At 51.3% G+C, this 23,644-nt stretch overlaps 1 protein-coding gene across 1 annotated transcript; it reads left to right on the forward strand.

Annotated features, from left to right (window-relative positions):
• Positions 1-602: 602 nt before the first annotated feature.
• On the forward strand, positions 603-22,864 carry PABPC1L (poly(A) binding protein cytoplasmic 1 like). Its single transcript, XM_065893297.1, has 14 exons — positions 603-795; positions 2,726-2,919; positions 7,378-7,493; positions 9,184-9,323; positions 9,483-9,577; positions 12,503-12,640; positions 12,971-13,066; positions 17,253-17,519; positions 18,333-18,417; positions 19,055-19,183; positions 19,836-19,942; positions 20,773-20,866; positions 22,240-22,370; positions 22,811-22,864. The coding sequence occupies exons 1-14, from the start codon at positions 603-605 to the stop codon at positions 22,862-22,864; spliced, it is 1,839 nt and encodes a 612-aa protein (XP_065749369.1).
• Positions 22,865-23,644: the final 780 nt, after the last annotated feature.

Below are 23,644 nucleotides of genomic sequence, written 5' to 3' on the forward strand. Positions count from 1 at the left end.
CAGTTCTCACGCGGAGCCTTCGGCCCCAAACCACCAAGCCGGTTCGAGAAGGCTGGGACTAGATCCGGACTGTCTTGAGAGAAAGCCTCCTCTCAGGAGGGTAGGTACGCAAGTTTTGAAACAGGGCATCCTGCTCGCAGTTCTCCCGTTTGTGTGTGAAACGTGCAGAGAGCACACGCTCGCCTTTAATCCTTGTGTAAAGGGAATCCTCCTAACTTCACGGAGAAGGGAAACGGGCGCAGGAGAACAATGACTAATGGGGATTAGAACCCAGGTCTCCTACCGTGGTATCCCCGCCCTCTCTGCGCCGCTGGCGCCGGCTCGGAGCTCCCCCCACGTACCCGCAGCCCTACCCGGGGCCAGGTGAGGGCTCTCCCCGCCTCCCGTCGCGGGGGCAGAGATGCCCCCCACCTGGGGCTTCTAGAAGGCTGAGGGGTCCCAGGTGCGGGGCGGGGTCCCAGCGCGCGCGCGATTGGCGCGCGGGGCGGCGGGGGAGGTAAAGGCCAGGGGCAGAAGGGGGTGGGAAGAACCCGGCCGCCCCGCGCGCCCCCGCTGCCGGGGTGAGCGCACGTGGGCGCCGAGCGCGGGGCCGCGCGCCCACCATGAACTCCAGCGGCCCGGGTTACCCGCTCGCCTCGCTCTACGCGGGCGACCTGCACCCCGACGTGACTGAGGCCATGCTCTACGAGAAGTTCTCGCCCGCTGGCCCCATCCTGTCCATCCGCGTGTGCCGCGACGTGGCCACCCGCCGCTCGCTGGGCTACGCCTACATCAACTTCCAGCAGCCGGCCGACGGTGAGCCCCTGGGGGAGGGGGGCGGACCGACCCACCTACAGATAGGCAGACAGCATCCCAGCCACCCGCGCGCGCTTTCATCTCTGGCTAATCCTGCAAAATCTTCCATTTTGCAGCCAGGGAAACTGAGGTCCAGAGATACAAGGCCTAGGAAGGGGCTCCGAAAGGCCCCGGAGACAGGAACTAGCAGTTAGTGTGCTCCTGCTGTGTTTTATTGGTGCTCCGTTTTCCGGAAGAGCTGTTAAGACAGTGAAAACAGCCAAGGGCTTTGGGGTCAGCCAGACCTGGGATTAGAAAGCCGGCAGCTGTGCGGCTTCGAGCAAATGAATCATTCCGAGCTTCAGTTGCCTGTCTGCGAAATGGGGGAGGTACCTGCTTTATAGCGTGATCGGAGGTTGAGCAATTGAAAGCACCCGTGAGGAAGATGCCCGAGAAGACACGGGTGATGAGCGGGGCAGCCGCGAGAGCTCGGCCTCGGGCTGTGGCCTTTCCCGGCAGCCGGACCCGAGGTCTGCACCAGGCGCCTCCACCTTCGGGAACCGAGAAAAGCTGCCTGCGCTCCAGGCTCCACGACCCGTTTTCGGAGCTGATAGGTTTGATCAGAGCTTGTCAGCTAGATGTTGAGTGGAGAGGAGAGATTAGAGCGCAGGGTTTTGTTGGAGCTCTGCCACTAGGGCGCGAGCTTGAGCAAGATTTCGGGCTTGGCATCTCTTCGTCTGTAAAGTGGGGCTAAGCCTTATTACCCAGTAGCATGGAAGGAATGGAGGGCTTTGTCTATGAAGTAGCTCCAGTGTCACGTGGTACATTGTAAGCCCTCGGCAAGTGCTAACCCAAGAAAAATCATAATAACTATAGCGTTCAGATGTAAGACTCCAGAAATATAACCAAAAAACAAACCTGCCCCAGCCAAGTCCAAAAGGGGGTGCTTTTACTCTGAGTCTCCTGGGAGGATGGGGAGGTTCCCTGATCTGGGAGTTTGCTGTGGTGGTTCTGCCGGTTTCCCAGCAGGTGGCAGAGCTGGATTCCTGGGAGCCTTCCCCTCTGCTCTGCTTTACCTACCCACTGCCTCTTGCCATCTTCCTCCAAGCCCTGTACAACCTGACCTTTTTCCCAGACTTCGTAGGTGGAGAAACTGAGCTCCAGACAGCAGAAGGATTTTACTCCTGGGTGTTTATGGCAGGACTAGATGGAAAACCCAGACTTCTTGAAACTTGCCCACTGAGTATTCCACAGTTCCCCTCCAAACCCTCTGAAACCAGAGGTGTTCCTGAAGCAGGGCACAGCATACCACCTTGCAGAAGGATGGGCATAGGCTGTTGTTTTTAGACATACTACTGTTTACCAGACACCTATTTTGTGCCAGGCACAAAGTACAAGGCGCCTTGCACACCTTATTTAATTTTCAGTCTGTCTGACAACCTGGAGGCAGGTGGTATTCTCTCCCTTTGTTAGATGTAGAAAGGTGGGTAATATTATCATCATCCCCTCTTTACAGGTATAGAAGTGGGCTCAGAGAGGTGGTGTTCACTTCCCCGGAAGCCATACTTCCTTGGGATCAGATCTCAACTCTGCTGCTCAGCACCTCTGAGCTTCAGTTTCCTCAAACTGCTGCCACCCTTGTCATAGGGACCCTCCTGATCTATCCCCTTTCTGAGCCTCAGTTTGCCCTTCTGTAAAATGGGGATAGGAATTCCCGCTCACGTCATTATGGTGAAGAGTTGAAGGAGATCCTACCTGGAAGGTGGGAGGAGCACCACACACATGAATTCTTTCTGTTTATCCCTCCTGAGCCTTCAAGCTCTTATCCCAAGTGAGACCCAGACAGTGGCTCTTTTCTTTTTTTCGTTTTTGGCTCAGTTCCCAACTACGCTCCTTGGGGCTCAGGGAAAGAAAATCCCCTTCACTAGCTCCTTTCTCTCCTCTTGTCCAGCGGAGCGGGCACTGGACACAATGAACTTTGAGGTGATCAAAGGCCAGCCCATCCGCATCATGTGGTCCCAACGAGACCCAGGACTTCGCAAGTCGGGTGTCGGCAACATCTTCATCAAGAACCTGGAAGACTCCATTGACAACAAGGCCTTGTATGACACCTTCTCCACCTTTGGGAACATCCTCTCTTGCAAGGTGGGTGTGCCTCTTGGGGAGGGGGCGCGGTTCTGTGTTAGACACCTGTGTGGTGGTAGAGGGATACCAAGCAGCACCTCATCGGTAAAGATCCAGGTTCAGCAAGCACTTGAATGGTAGTTGTTCTCAGTTTTAGCGGTCACCTAAACTGGCTCTTGCTGTGTAACCACCTCCTAACTTCGTGGCTGTCAACAACTGTGATTTATTGCGCTCGTAATTCAGCCGTTGGCGGTTGGGACTGAGCTCAGCCGAGCAGTTCTTCTGCTCTTGGCTGGGTTCCTTTGTTTGCCCACTGAGAGCTGGATGGCTCTGCTTCTAGGGAGTGGGTGGTTGTCAGCTGGACCGTCTCGGCTTTCCTCCCTGTGGGCTTTCATCCTCCAGCAGGCTAGCCCAGGCTATTCTCGTGGCAGTAGCAGGGTCCCAGGAGACAGAGTGGAAGCTCGCCTGGCCTTTTGAGACCTAGGTTCAGAACTAGCTCACTGTCATTTTGTTGCGTTCTACTGGCCAAAGTAAGTCATGAGAACAGCCCAAATTCAGAATGAGAGGGCAGTAGAAATTATAGGACAAAGCAAGTAGATACAGGAAGGCCATGACGGCAATGGACCAGACCTTGTCTGTAACATTTCTCTTATGATAGGACGGAAGTTTCCTAGGAGTAGGGATCTTGTTCTTATTCACCACTGTATCCAAGTACCTGAGATGTGAAAACATAGTAGGTGCTCAATAAATATTTCTTGAGCTAATGGCTGTATCATCATTTGGGAAGGGCTGTGATCATTTCTCTGACTTTGTAGTTGAGGGTCAGGGGCCATGCAGCAGATCAGTCTGTCCTGACAGGGCTTAACCCTGGGTGTTTTGCCCGCTAGATTTTATAAGGGTGGCTGGTCAGTTACCCTGCGGCCTTTGGCATGTCCAGCCTTCTGGGGAGGCAGCAGGGGGGATGGGGAGTGATGGCACCCTCTGTGTTAGAACTCTTCCTTGACTCCTACTATGTGCCAGGCACAGTCTTGCAGTTCTCAAGTGAGGCCTCACCACCTCCCTGTGAGTGAGGGGATGGATATCCCTGTGACTCAGAGGGGCAAACAGACTGGAGGAGGTGCAGTAGCTGCGAAGGGCATGCCATGATAGACAGAAAGGGCTGTTTCCTGTCTTTGAGGATCAATGGAAAAGAGAGGGAGTCTTAACTGTGTGCTAGGTTCTTACAGTGATAACAGCAGATTTATCCAGAACTTTCTATGTGCTAGATTTTCTGCATACACATCCTCACTGAATTTCCCAAAATGGCCTCTTAAGATGCAAATAGGAGGATCCCAGAGTTACCCTGGAGGGCAGAGAGGCTCAGAGTTGGGGTTACTTGTTCACAGTTATATATTATAGGGGTGGGAGGTCAGTGGCCAAGGCAGGATCTGAACCAATGGGTTTGCTGGCTTAGCTGAAGCTAACTTAACAGGGAAGAGTATGTCTGTCCCCGTTATCCAGGCCTTGAGGCTTCCACTGAGGATTGGACAGAAAGCTCTGTGAGACTTGGGCAAGTCTTTGCAGGCCTAATGAAGCCCTGTTGTGGGCCTGGTTAGATACAAGGCATTCAGTGTGGTCCGTTTCCCTGGTGTTTGCTTTTAGGTTTTATGAGGATGGCTGGTCAGTTACCCTATAGCCTCTGGCGTGTCCACCCTTCTGGGGAGATGGCAGGGGTAGGGGGAGAGGTTGGGAGCGATGGCACCCTCTGTGTTAGAACTATTCCTTGCGTGCTACCAAGTGCTCTCAGGCTGGTTGGAGATGGTGAGACTTTTAGGAACAGCTGGACATTGGGCTCTGAGGGGAATGCATGGGGGTCCGGGGAGTCAAAGACCCAGAAAGGAGAGTGCCCTGGGGCCGAGGAAAGGTTTCTGAGGCACTGTGGAACTCCACTAGGCTTGGGGTCACGCCACTCAAGTTCAAAGTTCAGCCCAGCCTACCGAGCAGAGAGCCAGCATGACATAGTCAGCCAGACCTTGGACTTTGGGGCCAAGTGTCCTGGGTTCAAATCCTGCCTCTTCCACTTCCTGGCAGTGTGGCCTTGGGCTGGTTGTTTAACCTCTCCATACCTCAGTTTCCTCTATAAAAGGGGGCAGTGGTAGAACCTACCTCTTAGGGTGGCTGTGAATGTATATTAACTCACATAATCGTCACAATATAGATAGCCCTTGAAAAAGCAGCGAGCATCTCATTAAGCATCTACAGGAATCAAATAGTTACTTCTGCTGGCTGACCTCGGACAAGTCATTTATTCCCATTTTCCCCAGTTGGGCAGCTGGGGCTCAGAGGTTAAGAACTGCCTGGAAGGGTTCTGATGACAAATATAACAGTATGTGATGCCCTTAGCAGGTGCTTGGTGCAGAGTGGAACCCAGTCAATGTGATTAAATCTGAGTGACAGACCTGGGCTTGAGTTGAAAGCAGAGGGACCCTGCCTGGGGCTGGAGGGGTGCGTGTTGGGTGTGGACTTGGAAGCAGGACTTGTGAAGGGCCAATTGGAGAGCCTCAAATGCCAAGTTGGTATAGTTCTGTGGATTATAGGAGCTACTGGAGATTATTTCCCAGAGGGACATGATCACAGTTACATTTTGGAAAAAGCGTCCCAGTGGTCAGCCCAGAAGCTGGGTTGGGAGGCTGGGGTGGTGGTCGAGGCAGAAAATGTCACTTAGTTGAGCCGGGGCGGTGGCTGCAGGGATGAGTGGAGCCGCGGACCCCATGAGATGGTCATTAGGGGTCTTAGTGCAAGTTCAGCCAGAGGGACAGGAACTCTGTGAACTGAAGATCTTTCCCATTCGTGAGGTCTGTCCTAACTTGAGTCGGGAGCCCTACAGAATGGGGGTAGTATGTTTGTGGGTCTTTTCAAAATTTGAAACAAGTTTGCTGTTGAAATAATAGATTAATTGGTAAAGTTTAAACAACCTGGAAAGGAATAAAGTAAAAAAGCTTTCGTCGCTTTCAACTCTAGTTCCCGGAAATAATTATTAACAGTTTTGTGTGTGTGTATTTTAAAAATTTCCCTGCCAAAATATGGAAGCAACCTAAGTGTCCATCAATGGATGAATGGATGAAGATGATGTGGTTTTATATACACAGTGGAATACTGCTCAGCCATAAAAAAGAATGAGATTTTGCCATTTGCAGCATGTGGATGGACTTGGAGGGCATTATGCTAAGTGAAATAAGTCAGACAGAGAAAGACAAACACTATATGATATCACTTATATGTGGAATCTAAAAATTACAGCAGACGAGTAAATATAATAAAAAAAGAAGCAGACTCACAAATACAGAGGACAGATACAGAGAACAAACTAGTGGTTACCAGTGGGGAGGGGGACGAGGGGCAATATAGAGGATGGGGAGTGGGAGGTACATACTATTGGGTTTAAGATACGCTCCAGGGCTTCCCTGGTGGCGCAGTGGTTGAGAGTCCGCCTCCTGATGCAGGGGACACGGGTTCGTGCCCCGGTCCGCGAGGATCCCACATGCCACGGAGCGGCTGGGCCCGTGAGCCATGGCCGCTGAGCCTGCGTGTCCGGAGCCTGTGCTCCGCAATGGGAGAGGCCACAACAGTGAGAGACCCGCATACCGCAAAAAAAAAAAAAAAGAAAAAAGATAAGCTCCAGGATGTATTGTACAACACAGGGAATCGAGCCAATATTTTGTAATCACTGTAAATGGAAAGTAACCTTTTAAAAATGGTATATAAATTAAAAAAAAAAATAACCATCCCACACTTTCTCTCTTCCTGCTTTCCTTCCTTCCTTCTTTCTTTCCCCTCTCTTCCTCAATTTCTCAATCTTTCTCTATTTCTTTGTGTCTCTCGCTCTCACTTTCCAAAAGTTTCCCCTAAATATGTATTTCTTGTGTTAGCGGAAACACAATTGAATGTTACCAAAAAATGCCAAAAGGTTTCTCAAAAGCATAGATGCCCACTTTAACCCAAATGGGCTTGATTTTTTCCCCCCACTTAACAGTATACCTTACAGGTAACCCTGCCAGCCGTGAAATCTACCACATTCTCTTCAACTATGCACATACAGCAGACCAAGATGAATATACTGTAATTTACTTAACCAGTCTCCTCTTGATGGATCTCAGGTTGTTTCTAACTTGCAGTTAGAAACAAAGATGCAGAAAGCGGGGAAGGTGGCTGGAATCTAATCCTTTTATCCATCGCTTTAGGAAGGTCATTAAAAGCTGGTCTGTGGTATAGATGAGATCTGCGTTCAGTTTGAGGACTCTATCCCTCCTTACTGTGTGATCTTAAGCAAGTAGACTGACCTCTTTGAGCTTCCGTTTCCCATCTCTAAAATAGGGCTGTTGTGCGAGATAGGATTGTCTTCACAGGCACAGAGCGAGCACTCAGATATTAGTCATTATTGCCATTGCCATTCTTTTTCTCAGTTGGATGCTTTTCATGTCCTGTTTCCCTGTGGCCCAGGTGGTGTGTGATGATCATGGCTCCCGAGGCTTTGGCTTTGTGCATTTTGAGACCCACGAGGCTGCACAGAACGCCATCAGCACCATGAATGGGATGCTGCTGAATGACCGCAAAGTGTGAGTGGTGGGATGTGGGTGGCGCCAGGGCTAAAGGAGCAGAATCATGGTACCACCAACTTAGGACCCATAGTACTGCCACCGTCTAATGGGCGCCTGGCACTGAGCTATTCTTCCTGGCAGTATGACCTCGGACGTGTTGCTCAATCTCCCAGGGACTCCCTTTCCTCAAGTAAAACATGGGGCTGCTGGTATACGTTAGAGGAGTTCTGAGTAGCAAATGGGGCGATGCTTTAGAAATGCTGGCAGGAACAGCTAATGGCCAAATCATCAGTGGACAGAGTGATTTTTGTCTCTTTTCCAGCCTTCTCGGCATGGCTGTGAATTTTTATTAAACCTTTTGTTTCCTGAGATCTGGGGACAGGAAGGAAGGTTGGCATATGCTTAGCCTGCCATTTTCATGCCTTTAAGTTTGGCATCATCCCCACTTCACAGATGGGAAAGTTGAGGTGCAGATGCTGGAGAGAATCTGCTCTGGCCGTTGCCTCCCCCAGTTCTGGTTCTGCCCGTCAGATGGCCCAGCCCCATGCCCGAGACTGAGCAGTGGAGGAAGCTTTGGGGTGGGAGATGCACCCAGAGCCATTTTGTCCAGAGTTTCTCAGGGTAGCCTCCTGTCAGTGAACCAGAACTTTGGTGGGCTTTTCCCAGTTCTCCAGAAGTGTGTTTCTATCTTTGTCAGCTTTCAGTTTGCCTGTTTTCCTTTGTCACTCAGCTTCCTTCCATTTTTGGTGTCACCTATCACCCGTTTGTGCTAAATGTCTTATATCAGGGGTCCCCAACCCTCGGGCCGCAGACCGGTAGTGGTCTGCCGCCTGTTAGGAACCAGGCTGCACAGCCGGAGGTGAGTGGTGGGTGAGTGAGGGAAGCTTCATTTGCCGCTCCCCATCGATAGCATTACCGCCTGAACCATCCCCCCGTTGCTCGCATTACCGCCCAAATCATCCCCACCCCCGTCCGTGGAAAAATTGTCTTCCACGAAACCGGTCCCTGGTGCCAAAAAAGTTGGGGACTGCTGTCTTATAGGTACCATCAAATTTTCTTATGCTTGCTTTGTTTTTCTTAATCTAGGATACTTTCCTAGATGTGTTTATGTGGACTTGGAAATTACAGTTTTTAAAATTCATAATGTATTTAAATGATTTCAGTGCCCCCCTCCCCGACCCCAGCAATACTGGCATAAACCACATCTGGTTCTCTCACAGCCACTTCCCCAGTGCACCCAGTACGTGTTAAATGAATAAGCGAATCCCTGTGATGTGAGTTTGATCCCCAGTTTACAGGAATGAACACTGAGGCTCAGAGAGGTTAAGTAACTTGCCCAGGGTCACACAGCTTGGTAACTGCAGAGCGAGATTCAAGCCCTTGTCTGTGGGACTCCCAGATTTGTGCTCTTCTCTCCTGAGCACTCAGCTGCCTCATGTGCAGTAGGAGATCCTGTGCATTTGCCCCAAGAATGAAGTCATCTTAACCTTACGCTGGAACATAGAAGCTTGGCTGTTGGAAGTGGTCAGTCCTTGGATGTATGCCATCTAAGGAGCATTGCCCTGCCCAGTCCCTTGATGAGGGGTACAGAGATCCTGGAGGCCAGCGGCAATTGACTCAAGTGACCCAGGCTTACTGGGCCGGGGCAGGGATGGGGGTGGCCGACGGCAGCCATAGGCAGCTGCCTACCCTGTTGGCGTGTCCACAGCTTCGTTGGCCACTTCAAGCCCCGACGGGAGCGGGATGCAGAGCTGGGAGCTCGGGCCATGGAGTTCACCAATATCTACGTGAAGAACCTCCACGTGGACGTGGATGAGCAGTGCCTGCAGGACCTCTTCTCCCAGTTTGGTGGGCGTGTTCCCCAAGGGAGTTGGGGATCACTTCTCTTCTACTCCCAGCTTGGGCTGGGACGGGGGTGCCCCCTGGGGCTTCCTGAAGACTTGGGAGAAGGGAGGGGACATCTCAGGGCTTGCCCGACTCCCCTTTGAGACAGGTTGCCCTTCCTAGGGAAGATACTGAGTGTCAAGGTGATGAGGGATGACGGCGGCCACTCCCGCGGCTTTGGCTTTGTCAACTTTGAGACGCATGAGGAAGCCCAGAAGGTAGGAACCTCCCCATGGCCCTGTTTCTTGGAGGAGGTGTGGAGCCAGGACTAGGAAGAAGGGAGATCAGGAGCAGAGGGCTCCAGCTGCCTGTGGAGGAAATAGTCCCTCCCCAGCATGGGTCCACACAAGCCAGGGCCCTTCCTGCCTGGGGTGAAGGCAGATGCCTTCAGCCTCCTCCGGTTGCTTCCATACCCTGAGGCTGGCTGGCTTTTCATAGAATCTTGCAGCATGGGAGCTACTAGGGGCCTTTGAGACAGCCATTACCCTCTTCTTGAATTGACCGTGAGATTGAGGCCAGGGAGGGGAAGTGCCATGTTATTTCTTGCTTCCAAGACTTGGAAAATGTTTTCTCAAAACACTTCCCCTCCCCTACTCTTTAGACCAATGCCGTCCAATAGAGACATAACATGAGCCACACGTGCAGTTCAAGATTGTCCAGTCGCCACGTTAAAAAGGGTTAAAAAAACCTGCAACTTTAATAATATGTTTTATTTAACTTATTCAAATGATCACTTCAGTGTGATATAATATTGATACAATTGATGGTGACGCAATATTTATATTGATAAAAATTGAGATTTTACAGTCCCTTTTTCGTACTACGTCTTTGAAATCTGGTACCTCTAGCCCGTGTCAGTTCGGACTAGCCATTTTTCAAGTATTCAGTAGCTGCATGCAACAAGTGGTTGCCATGTTGGACAGCGTAGCTGTAGATTGTTGATGGGTCTCAGCTCATACTTTCCCCTCCTTTAGGAAGCCACCTCTTCCTGTCCTCAGTGCTTCTGACAAGGTGCCCCTCCTGTCTGCCTCTCCATCATTAGCTCAGATCTCCACGGATAGAACTGAGGGCAGGGGCTGGGTCTCATGTCACCATTAAATGTCTAGCATTTCACTGCTGGTAGGTACCAGATACATATCTATTGAGCAAGGGAATGGTACAAGGTCACCGCGTGAGTAACAAAGCAGGGATAGTGTCCGATTTTGCCTCCCACCGTGAAGCTCTTTCCGTAGCTCCTGCCCCATTAAGATCACTGGTCATGGGAGAGCTCAGCTCATGGTGGATTCTGGATGGAGACCTGGATCCTGGGGCCACCTTGATAGCAGCCACTTCTCACTGAGCACTTACCACAGGCAAGGTGCTCCCTGATTTTGCAGACACTGTCCTGTCTCCTCCCACCAGTGTGGGCTCTACTGTGGTTATCAGGTTCCACCAGGTTGTAGCTAGGAGGAGAGAGCACTGGGATTAGAACCAACTCTTTCTGGCCCTGAAGTTTTGTTCTTAAGTAAAGGGCTCCTTTGAAAGGTAACTTCTTGTGTCTCCTTGGACATGTCCCACCCTCTCTGTAGACTTTGGTTGCCCCAACTATAAAATGACAAGTTGGAGTAGAGCAGTGAAGCTGGCAGGGGAAACCATAGACTCCAAGGTCTTGGAGACTTTGGTAATGACCTGTTTTTGGGGGGTTTTTTAGATTTATTTATTTATTTTATGCTGTGTCGGGTCTTAGTTGTGGCACACAGGATCTTCGTTGAGGCATGCGGGATCTTTCGTTGCAGCACGTAGGCCCTTTGTTGTGGTGCACGGGGTCTAGAGTGTGTGGGCTCTGTAGTTTGTGGCACGCGGGCTCTAGTTGAGGCGTGCAGGCTCGGTAGTTGTGGCGCACGGGCTTAGTTGCCCCATTGGCGTGTGGTGTCTTAATTCCCTGACCAGGGATCTAGCCCACGTTCCCGGCATTGTAAGGGGGATTCTTTACCACTGGACCACCAGGGAAGTTCCCTGCTAATGACCTTTAAGACTGCTATAGCTCAGGCAGTTCTTGGGCCCCCAGAGTGTTTTTACATATATTTACATATGTTTGCATGTCTAGGTAGGGAAGCAAGTCATTATGTGAAAGTATTTACTAATGAACTGACCGCTTAAAAAGTCAGTTCCCTTTCAAATATTTCTCCTCCCTAACACCAATGTCTAATCCAAACCTTTGCGTCAGCACTTACATGGGTCTGATTTTTGCAGATAAGTCAATGCCGATTCAGTTCATTATTAGCGGATTGCAGAGAGACATTGCACGTCTGTTTTTTTTTTTATGTGACACCAGGTTGGGTCACCGCCCCTGAACAAATTTAGTAACAATTTCTCTCTCCCTCCCTTTTTTTTTAAATAATTTATCTTTATTTTTATAGTGGAGTATAGCTGATTTACAATGTTATGTTTCTTTCTGGTGTATAGCAACTTGATTCACTTACACAGAGACATCTATATCTACATATTCTTTTTCAGATTCTTACCAGTCTTATACATTCTTTTTCGGTGATTAAAGTGTGTTGAGTCAAGTTCTGTGTGCTATACAGTAGGTCCTTATGGATTAAGGCATTGCACGTCTTGCAGAAGATGTAGGAATTCATGCAATCAAAGCCACTGACGGTTTGGGGTGTGGCGGGCTTAGGCCAGTTAACTGAAGAAAAGAAAAATCAAGGGTCAAGAAGCAAATGTTTCTAAAGTCCTCATAGCAAAAACGGTTCTCTGTGCTCTGAAACCCAACATGAAGGATGTTGATTACGCCATCACGCCCTTTGGAAAGAATTATGCTTGTTGCTTTGTTCTCATCGTCAGTGTGTAGTTACAGTTAGAACCTAAATGTTAAATCATGGGAAACTTTGCAAATTTCAATTTCACTTTTTCAAGTAGAGCCCAAATCAATTTTTTAAAATTCTATAGTTTACTCTGAAATTCTGTCCCATGTTTTTAAAAACTGGATTCACTTTAAATGGCCTGGATTCTGGTACTAATTATTCTCAGCCAACAAGGCCAGCCTGGCTTGCAGGTGGCCCCGTCTGGGCCCAGAAGAGGGGACTGGAGGACAGGGCTAAGGCCAAGGCCTCATGGGGGTGGTTACCAAGCCCTCTGGCTGCCTCTTCTCTGCACAGGCTGTGATGGACATGAACGGGAGGGAGGTGAGTGGACGGCTGCTCTACGTAGGCCGGGCCCAGAAGCGGGTGGAGCGGCAGAATGAGCTGAAGCGCAGGTTCGAGCAGATGAAGCAGGACCGGCTGACCCGTTACCAGGTGAGGGACAGGCTTCCTGTGGGGCAGCTGCTTCGATGTGAAAGTGTCTGTGTGTGGGCAACCCTGAATGCGACTCCCTCCTCCAGCAATCCCGCTTCTGGGAACTTGGCTTTAGAGATGCGGGGAGTGGGGAGGGGCTGCACCTTCCAGGTGATGGACTCGCTGAGTGATGGGTGAGGTGCAGGGGTGCTGCATGAGACTGAGAACTGGAGGCTTGGTGGGCGGGGCTTCCAGTGCCCCCTTGGCCCATGTAAGCCCCTCCCCCCACCCCAAGTCATTCTGGGGCTTGGAGGGGAAGGGGCACATCTAGCAGATATCCTTTCCTTCTAGGGTGTGAACCTGTATGTGAAGAACTTGGATGACTCCATCGATGATGAGAAACTGAGGAAAGAGTTCTCTCCCTATGGAGTGATCACCAGTGCCAAGGTGAGGGCCGGGGGCACCCACAGGGGATCGGTAGCCTTCCCCTCCCATCCTCACTGCCCATGCACACCCCCATCCCCGCCCCGGGGCTTCCAGGGATTTGGTGCTGCGCTGCTCCTTCTGGAGTTTGGGAGCTGGGTCTGACCCCATTGGAGTTTGTCGTCCATCTGCAGCCTTGTCTGGGCTGGAGGGGAAGAGGGTAGAAATACAGTCCCAGTCACACAGCTGGACTTGCTGGGGCTCACTGTAACCGAGGTTCATTCAACAAGCATTTATTGAGTGCCTACTGTATGCCAGATTACAGAAATTTGTGTCTCAGAATTTCCATTGACTTTTGTTGTCTGGCCTTGGCTGGTGACATAACCCCTTTCCGGGCCTCAGTTTCCCCATTTGGAAAATGAGAGGCTTGGGCTGCATCATTCTTCACTCATTCTTCCCCACGTATTGAACAGCTACCGTGTGCCCTCCTAGCACCAGAGATGTGATGTTGGCTCTGTGACCTTGAGCAGATGTCTTCCGAGCCTCATCTATAAGATGAGGGTGGGCGGTGGGCTCCCTGGATGGTTCTGAACCCTGGCTTCTCATTAAAATACCGTGGAGAGCTCTTAAATAGACACCCGAGTCAGAGAAACTGAATGTAGAGCTCTGGGCATCTTAATTTTAAAAGCTCCCCATGTAATTTTAAGAAGACCTAGTGTTCGTTCATTCCATACTTGAGCACCTGCTGTTTTGCCAGGCCCTGTGGGAAGCACACAGGAATAAGTCAGATGTAGTCCTTGCCCTTGAGTAGCTTATAGTCTAGTGGGGAAGTCGGATGCATCACTAACTCAAATCTACTGTAGGGTGGGATGGGGTTGGGGTAAGTGGAGGAGGCAGAGCTGCGGGAGCTCAGCAGAACAGGAAGGAGGGCTTCCTGTAAGAAGTGGCAGTGGCAGCGGCAGCAGCGTTTGACTTGACTGTGAGGAGGTAGGGAGCTGCGGGTGGGAATGAAGGACTTTCCAAAGAGGTCAGTGTGGGTGACGGGGCTGAGGACCTGCACGTGTGGTGTGATGGCTGGGCTCTTAGGACGTGGTCTAGAAGTTCTTTTGCCTGTTGAATTCAATTTAAAATGTCCTTCAGGGAGCCTGGTATTTGGGGAAGAGGTTCTAATAATTTTTGAGTTAAGGACGTTTTCCCCAAAAAAGTGACAGAAAGCTGTGGGACACGTGAATTAAGCATCAGGAAATCTGATTAAATTTATCAATCAGTAATTGATAAATCTGATTTATAAAAAGCTCTGGGTCCTCTTTCCTGGCAAATGCATACTTGGTGTAGTATTATGGTTGGAAGCTGGGATTTTAAAGTTAATCAGAAGTAGGTCTAAATCCCAGTCCTACCATTAACTACCTGTAGAGCCTGAAGGAAGTGACATTGCCATTTGGACCCTTTTTACCCATCTGTAAAATGGGAGCAACATGATCTACTTCTAGAGGTGTCCTGAGAACTAAGAGGCCTGCAAGTGGAGCACCTGCCCATGATAAGTAGTGAAATAATGATCTAGTTGTTCACATACCTTGCATATAATTTCAGGAGATTCACTGACCTCCTTGAGGACCCCTTGAATGAAGGGAATCGTACAAAATCTGGATTGCTTAAGAGTTGACGCACAGTGGGGTGGACCATCTTGTTATAAAATGGGAATTTTACATAAGTTTATATGTACTTATAAAATTTAATATATTTTCTATTTTATAAAATAGTGATTGAAAATGAGATAATAGTGTTATAAGCACTTTGTAGAGATTAAGTTCATAGTAAGCTCTGCATGAGTATTTTTTATTATTTATTTTATTTATTTTCTATTTATTTAGGCTGCATTGGGTCTTAGTTGCGGCACGGGAGATCTTCACTGAGGCACGCAGGCTTCTTTCTAGTTGCGGCGTGCGGCTTTTTCTCTCTCTAGTTGTGACGTGTGGGCTCCAGGGTGCGTGGACCCTGTAGGTTGTGGCACGCGGGCTCTCTCGTTGAGGCGCGGGCTCTCTAGTTGAGGCGCGTGGGCTCAGTAGTTGTGGCATGTGGGCTTAGTTGCTCCGAGGCATGTGGCATCTTAGTTCCCTGATAGGGCTCGAACCTGTGTCCCCTGCATTGTAAGGTGGATTCTTTACCACTGGACCACCAGGGAAGTCCTTGCATAAGTATTAGTTGTACTAACTTTATCTTCTTTAAAACTACCTAACAGAAGTTCTTATTAATTTGCTAAGACAGTATTTTTGTGCCAAGAAAATTTGGCTGTCTCGTAAAGCCTATGGACCCCTTCTGAGGATATGTTTAAATGCATAAAAGAAAACTCATAAGATTTACAAAAAACAATTGGATTGAAATATATTTGTTAAAATATGTTCTGCTTTCTTAAGGCATCAAACTATAAGATCTAGGGGAATTCCCTGGCAGTCCAGTGGTTAGGACTCCGTGCTCTCACTGCCGAGGGCCTGGGCTCAATTACTGGTCAGGGAAGTAGGATCCCACAAGCCACGTATGGCTGAAAAAGGTAAAAAAAAAAAACTATAAGATCTAGTGAAGTAGTAATGAGCCTAAAAGATTTTGAGATCAGCAATAATTAATGTGATATGAAAATATTCTTCTTGACAAAGTCACAAGCACAGCTAATGCTACTGTATTTTTTCTTTGCCTATATTCAAAATAGAAGGAAATGCTAATGTAAAAATAAAGATGCCATTTTCCCCCCATCTGAGTTCACAGACCCCCAGAATTCTATCCATTGACCTCCCTGAGGGGATCTGTGAACGCTCAGGTCGAGGCCCCTGTATGAGTAGCAAAATGCAGCTGAAAATCATTGATGTTAGAGCATGGGCTCTAATAGAGCAGATTTAAAATGTTCTCAGCTCAAGTCCTCATGGAGTCAGGCCAGTGTCTCAACCCTAAAAAAAGATCAAGAATCGTATATGCAATATGGATGGGATCCTTGAAGAGAAAAATGTTAGAAAGTCCAGTGAAATCCAAATGAAATCTGCAGTTCAGTTAATAGCATTGTAGATAATAATAGAATTGTACCCATCAGTCGATATTGTAGTTCTGTCCCACTGTTAACATGGTACATTTGTCAAGCTAGGTGAAAGATATACAGCAACTCTGTACTATTTTTGCAACTTTTCTATAAATCTAAAGTCATTCCACAATAGAAAGGTTATTTTAATAAAAAATTTTTTTTAATAAAAGGCTAAGAACCTCTTCCCCAGACTCCTAAAGAACTTGGCTCTGTGCCTTGCTGAGGCAATGGAGGTCTACCAGCACCGTACATTAGGTTTGAGTTGTGGCTAATGTATGACCCACTGCCTAGGTGAGTCATTCTTTTTTTTTTTTTTTCTCCATAATAGTAAGGAGTTTTGTTTCTATCGCAAAGAAAATTAACACAATAAAGCACCAAAAATACAAATTCAAATTATTTTCCTATTCCATACAAATCTCTTTCATGGAGTCTCTAGGAAATATAACTCTTAAGAGCATCTTACTTTGTCCATAATTCACAAATGAACTAAAGAACTGTATGGATAGTTTAATAAAACCCGAGGAGTAGTTGAAATGCAGATTTTTCATTATAGTGACCCCTACAGAAAGGTTTAAGATTGTAGCCTGGCCGAAGAACCCTGCCCCTAGATATTAACCTGTCCCAAACTACCATCCCACTTCATTTTAGCCGCACAGGCGAAGGCAGATACAGATACAGTAATGATTTAAGCCGGCTTTCCATCACCGCTTAGGAAAATCTTTTCAGAAGGAAAATTTAGAGATCAAAATTAACTCTGAAATGCAGCTGTTCTCCCTAATTCTGGGGAATGGTCTAGTAAACGATGAGCAGCCCTCATTAGCAAGTGGACTGGTCTTGGACAAGTCACTCTGAGCCTCACTTCCATCACCTGTAAAGTGGGAGTGGCCATGCCTCCCTGCTCAGGTGGCTGCACCTGTCGAGTAAGAAGGCGTGTCACATCTTCTTTATCCATTCATCCGATGATGGCATCTGGCATACGGTGGGCCTCAGTAAATGTGTGGGTGAGAGAGGACCCCCCCATCTTAATCGCAGTTTCTCCTGGGTACCCTCAGTACTGGGCTGGGCCCCCCAGGGGGTGGGGAGCGTGGCCCCCGGAGTCTTCCTTCTCCACCCCCAGCAGCCCTTGTCTTGTCTTGCTTTTAGGTGATGACAGAGGGTGGCCACAGCAAAGGGTTTGGCTTTGTGTGTTTTTCCTCTCCAGAAGAGGCGACGAAGGCTGTGACAGAGATGAACGGGCGCATCGTGGGGACCAAGCCACTGTACGTGGCACTGGCCCAGCGCAAGGAGGAGCGGAAGGCCATCCTGACCAACCAGTACATGCAGCGCCTCTCCACCATGCGGGCCCTGGGCAGCCCCCTCCTGGGCTCCTTCCAGCAGCCTGCCAGCTACTTCCTGCCCGCTACGCCCCAGGTGACCTCCTGTCCGCATCCCTTCCCTGACAGCCAGGTGGGGCAGGAAGATCAGAGCTTCACAGGCAGACAGAGATTCCCAACATGCTTCTGCTGGAAACTCACTCGGCAGGCGGCCGTTGTCACCCCGTCTCTAACAGGGGTAATATTGTCCCTGTCAAGCAGTGCTTCCCGATCCGGGAGAGAATCGTGAATGTTATGCTGAAAGATTGTCTGCAGTCAGATACGTTGGGGAAATATTGCATTAAGCCAAAGAAGCCTCGATTTCTTTACTGTGTACCTTCTTCTATCCTGATATGCCAGTAGGCACCATGACTTTCCCAAACTGGCAGAGTACGTAGCATTCCCCCAGCTTAGAAGATCATTTCTGTGGGACGCCTGCTAACATCTCTCCTGTATGCTAATGTTCTAAGGGGCCTGGTTTGGGGAAGGAGCTTGTGTGACCTGGAGGGAGTAGAAAGATGTCTGTAGAAAGATGAATGGCTCCGAGGATGGGAACGTTCCTCCCCCTTAGCAGTTCCTCGGGCGGGCACAAGTGACAGTGGGATTGTCGCCCCTTTATCCAGGTCACTGGGCTAGTAGTACTGATCATCAGGGGCAAGGATTGAGCCTGAGGTCTTGCCCTGAAGGGGTCAGGGCTAATGGACCTCCTGATGTGGGAAGCAGGAGCCTTAACCCCAGCTTTGTGGGTCTATAATGACCAGTCCCCTGTAGGGGACAGTGGAATTCCCATAGTGGTGTCCCTGAGGGAATGCAGTTTCTCACCTCCCCTGCTGCCAGCCCCCCTCACTCTAGGTCTTTCTGTCCCACACAGCCTCCAGCCCAGGCCCCATACTATGGCTCTGGCCCACCTGTCCAGCCTGCCCCCAGGTGGACGGCCCAGCTACCCAGACCCTCGTGTGAGTGACCCAGCCCCTGCCCTCCACATGGGTCCCGTGGGGCAGTGTGTAACACGGTGGGTTAAGGACACGAGCTTGGGGGTCAAGCCTGGCTCTGCCACTTCCCAGGGTGTTAATTTGGGTGGGTCACGTCACCTCTCTGAGCCTCGGTTTCCTTTTGTGAACGTGGGCCTGAGTGAGATGTGTGTAAATCACCAAGGACAGGGCCGAGCCCGTAAAAGACACACACGCAGCTGTTACCTTCAGTGAGCTCCAAAGGCTCTCCTGATTTGTGACGGTGAAAATTCCTGCAAAGCTGAGAAAATAATACTCCTTTGGCACTACTGTTGATGAATGGTCCTTCTCTAAGAGTGACGTTCACCCTGACCTGAAGCTGCCCTGGGGGACCAAGCTGTGTGGTCCCGGTACCTATGCCTCTTGGGGTCCTGGGTAGACAGAAGTTGGCTTTGTAACTGCAGATTTCCAGCGCCCTCCCCTGGAGTTCTGGGTCTGCCAGTGAATTCACTCCTCTTTCTGCTGCAGAATGTTCTGGTTCCCCTTCCCATCCCCTTCCTCACCCCAGAACTGTCAGGGTGCAGCGTGCCCGCCTGATTGTCCCCCTCCACCTAAACTTTCTCCATATTCTCTGTGCCGCAAGCCGCCTACCCGCCTGCGGCCTCGGTTGTCCAGCCAGCAGCCGTGTCTCGGCGCCCCTCGTTCCCCATCGGCAGTGCCAGGCAGATCTCCACCCACGTGCCGCGCCTGGTGCCCCACGCCCAGGGAGTGGGTGAGTGTGGGCAGGGCTGGGAGGAATGGAACAGAGGGTGGGTGCGGTGGTGGGCAGGGGCTTGCTGCTGGTAGGGAGTCAGAACCGGCTTCCACGGTGACCCTGCCGCTGGCCCCCTTGGAGGGCAGTGCCGGCATCTGAGGCCGTGCAGTGGGCTCCAGGGTCAGGGTCCTACCGACCCAGTTCCGGGGCTGACTCACTCTGTGGTCGTGCTACCTACTGTACCTGGTATCCTCTTGTCTAAAATCTGGGTGAGGGACTTCCCTGGCGGTCCAGTGGTTAAGACTCTGAGCTTCCACTGCAAGGGGCGTGAGTTCGATCCCTGGTCGAGGAACTAAGATCCCACATGCCGCGCAGCACGGCCAAAAAAAAAAGTCCAGGTGAAAGCAGTATTCCCGTCGTGTTGTGCGGGTGAGAGTGATCATACGTGCAGGGGCGCAGCACCAGATCTGAACCTAAGTACTGCGGCAGCTGTGAACAGGGGAGCAGGTTTGGGCTCTAAGGCAAGCATCCGTTCCTTCATCTGGCAGATGTTTGCACGCCTGTGTGCTGACCCTTTACTCGGTGCTGGGGATCCTACGTGAATGCTGGTTTTGAGGTGTCATGCCTCTGGGTTGCTGTCGGCCTTACCGTCCCTGCTTCTCTCTTACAGCCAACATCGGTACCCAGACCACAGGACCCGGTATGGCAGGATGCTCTTCACCAAGGGGGCCTCTCCTGACACACAGAGGTTCCTTGGCAACACACAACACCCACCGGGTAAGGCTGGCCCAGCTGCCCACTGAGTTTGGGCTCTGGGGGTGCTTGGCTCAGAACCCTGTCTAAGGTGCTGGCCCTGTCTGGGCCTTGGTTTTCTTTCTATCCGTGGCTTGTGAAGTTTCCTTTATGAACATGTACCATCAGAAGAGATATCCCCACCCACCACCCACCAACAGAGGGGAAAAGAGACCAGGATCACATTTTGTCTGTTCATCACAATTTGCTTCGCCTGGGTTATTACCAAAATTAACTTGGGTTTCCTTAGTATTTACTTAGTAAGCAGCGAGGATGTGATCACTCTGCAGAATGGAACTGAAAATATCTTCTGTAATTAAGAGCTGTGTATTTATCTCCCTGCCCCCTAAAAAACTCTCCGAGTCAGCATTTTCAGATCCTGTCTAGAATTTCTGTGGGTATACTTCAAACTATTTCTTGCAAAATGAACAAGAGGAGGCTTTAGAGAGCAAAATGGTTTTAAAGTCACCAAGATGCGAAAGGGTCAGAAATCCTGCTGGGGATGCGGTCATAAAGCTACCTGATTAAAAAGTGCTTTCTTTAGCACCAGGTGGCCGGTAACGTGTGGCTTTCACTTGACAACACGCATAGGGTCCCTAGCACCACGGAACACGTCTGCACTAGGACGTCACTTTGTCGTCTAGTCCACCGTGCCCTCGTTAGGGATTCTGTCCCGCCCGATTGTCCATACCTTGCCCCCTGCTCCCCCTCTTCTAGAGCCTTCCCGGAGGCCTGTGCTCACCCGACAAGGGTAAGTGTTTTGAGGCCTTGCCCATCCACGTGGTTAAGAGATGTGTCCCCGACACCACGTGCAGGTCCAGGAGCCTGCTGTGCGTGTCCCCGGACAGGAGCCCCTGACTGCGTCCATGCTGGCCGCAGCGCCGCTGCGCGAGCAGAAGCACATGATCGGTGAGTGGCTGGTTCCTCGAGCAGGAGCAGGAAGGGGGCGCCACCAGCCGGCTTCCCTGGTGGGAAGTGCCTTGGGTGGAGGTCAGACGTGGGGACGAGGTCCCCAGCCTCGTGCTGACCCACCTGCCGGGTGGACTTGCCCAAAGGGCCTTTACTTCCCAGGACCCTGTTCCTCTTAAGACCCTGGTCAGACCAGATGGTCCCGAGATCTCTTCCAGCTCTGCTGTTGTGTGGCTTCGACTCAGGCTGGGAGAGACCCCAGACGTGGGGAGATGAGGGGCCAGGAGGGGGAGCAGAAGGGTAGGGTCTTGGGTTTCTGCCAGGAAATGGCCTCTAAGGTGGGTGCTGTGGTACCTCACACCTCTTGTGATGGGAAGAGGCTGTCACCGAGTTTCATACGTCTCCCAGTGCCCACGGCAGGGAGGAAGAACATAAACGTGTCCTGGGAAACAGACATTGTTCCCCCTGGCCCCTGATCTCCCAGGCAGTCCATCTCCATCCCGGCCTCTGTGGCGGGCCCTGCTTAAGGAGGCCGCTACCTGCTGAATGAATGAGCGAGCTTGCTGTGGTTCCCAGGCTCTTTCCTTCACCTAGACCTCCAGACTCTTCTCGGAAGGCCCCCAATGCCACCACGCCATTGTTTGCTCGGCTCACTTGGGGTTTTGCCACTTTACTACCCACCCCCAGAGAAAAATTCTAAATGGGCTTCATGGCGGTAGAAGGCTCTGTAAGCAGTGCCCTGGAAACATCTTCACTCCCCTTGTGGGAGAAGCCCTCCCCCACCACTGGAGGCACCCAGCACCTCCAGCCCCGGCTGCACCCTCCACACGTGGCCCAGATGGGCCGACCACCAACACTAGGCCCCGTCACTCGAAGTGCCCAGTGGTGGAAGGCAAGTTTATCTTGTGTGCTTGGCTCCCCTGTCCCTCCAAGAAGTCAAGTTCAGCATTATCGCATCCCGTCTAGAATTTCAATGTGATCCTTCAAGTGATTTCTTGCCAAACGAACAAGAGTAGTCTTTAAAACAGCAACCAACCTCGTGTCAGAGCCCATGCAGTGTACTTTACACGTACCGGCAAATTTGATTCTTCACACTAGCCTCCAAGGCGGGGTTGGCTATGCTCACTTGGGGAAGAGGCCCCCGAGAGTGTTCAGTGACATACCTGGAGGGAGCAGTTCTGGGACAAAAACCCGGATGCCCCCTCTGCTGCGTTCCACAATACCACCCCCGCCCTGGGACGCCCGGGCTGTCCGCCAGGTGTGTACATAGGCCTGAGAGGCTGTTCCGTACAGGTGAGCGTCTCTACCCCCTCATCTACAATGTCCACACCCAGCTGGCTGTGTACATAAGCCTCAGAGGCTGTTCCGTACAGGTGAGCGTCTCTACCCCCTCATCTACAACGTCCACACCCAGCTGGCTGGCAAGATCACCGGCATGCTGCTGGAGATCGACAACTCGGAGCTGCTGCTCCTGCTGGAGTCCCCAGAGTCCCTCAACGCCAAGGTGGGCTGGAGCCTGCGAGGAGCGGGGAGGCCTGGGGGCGAAGGAGGGTTACGGATCGAGGCCTCTCCTAGGCGAGCTGGTAGGCTGCTGCTTAGACAGGTGAAGCGTATCTTCTTGCTGAAATCAGCTAACACCTGCAGAATGTGGAGGTGGCAGAGGGCCTTAGTGAAGGGCCGGCTACTTCAGCCCCTGCGGCCTCCCTGCAGCTCCCCAGGCAAGACTGTGCGACAGGGCCCAAGGGTTAGGGTTCCCCCAGCCGTCTGGCAGTGTAGAAGGTGGCCGTGGGTTTCTGCCATGGGAGCCAGTGAGCACAGTCAGAGGGGGCGGCGGGGCTGGGCGTGGGCCTTCTCGCGTCCGGTGGGCCAAGGCGGGGAGGCAGGGCTCTCTCCCAGGACCCTGCTGGGGCAGCTGCACCAACCCCTCCCCCGTGTATCCCACAGGTCGAAGAGGCTCTGGCGGTGTTGCAGGACCACCAGGCCACGGAGCAGACCTGAGTGCACGTGCGCCGGGACCAGGTGGGTGGTGGTCAGGGGAAGGGTGCCGAAGCAGCCGAGCCCAGAAGCTGTACAGAGCGGGGAAGGGACATTCACAGAGAACGCTGTGGTGTCACTGGCTTATCTCGGAGGCACCAAGGGGTTCAGGGGAAGCTGTGACGATCAAAGGCAAGGAGGACAGACCGTGTGATGGGAATTGGCGTGGACTCCAGTGCCGAGTGGGCCGGCCGGCCGACCGCCCAGGCGGCCTCGCTCAGAGTAGGCTGGCCTTCCCCCGGGCACCGCCTGGCCCCACGCAACCTGCCGGAACGCCTGGCTTGGGCTCGTCTGTGTCCTTGCTCGAAGACTGGGTGTCTGCCATGCTTTAGAAACGTTTATTTTTTTCATCCCCAGAAAATGGACTCCTTACTCCCTTGGCTGACAAGAGAACCGCGTTTCCTGCTCTTGGCTCTAAGGCCCTGTGAACCGTAACTTCCCAACTGGGCTGTATCTGCACTTGAGCTTTTTGTGGAATGAAGGCTGGTCACCCAGCCAGCCTCTTACCTGTTGCTTTGTGCATTAAAAATGCTGCAAATCCGTCTTGTCTCTCAGGAGGCCTTCTTGTGTCAGAGGGAGGTGGGCAGAGCAAAGGGTAGCCTTGACTGGGCTGGGGCTTTGGCTGTAAGAAACAGGAACAGAAACCCAAAGGCGCGCTGCGCTAACACACACAGAGGGCGTGTAAACCGTGCACCAGACAGAGCAGAGCTGCCAGGAACTGAGCAGGACGACCTGTAAGGGCCC

This window comes from Phocoena phocoena, chromosome 15, assembly GCF_963924675.1.
Source record: "Phocoena phocoena chromosome 15, mPhoPho1.1, whole genome shotgun sequence".
Classification (NCBI taxonomy): domain Eukaryota; kingdom Metazoa; phylum Chordata; class Mammalia; order Artiodactyla; family Phocoenidae; genus Phocoena; species Phocoena phocoena.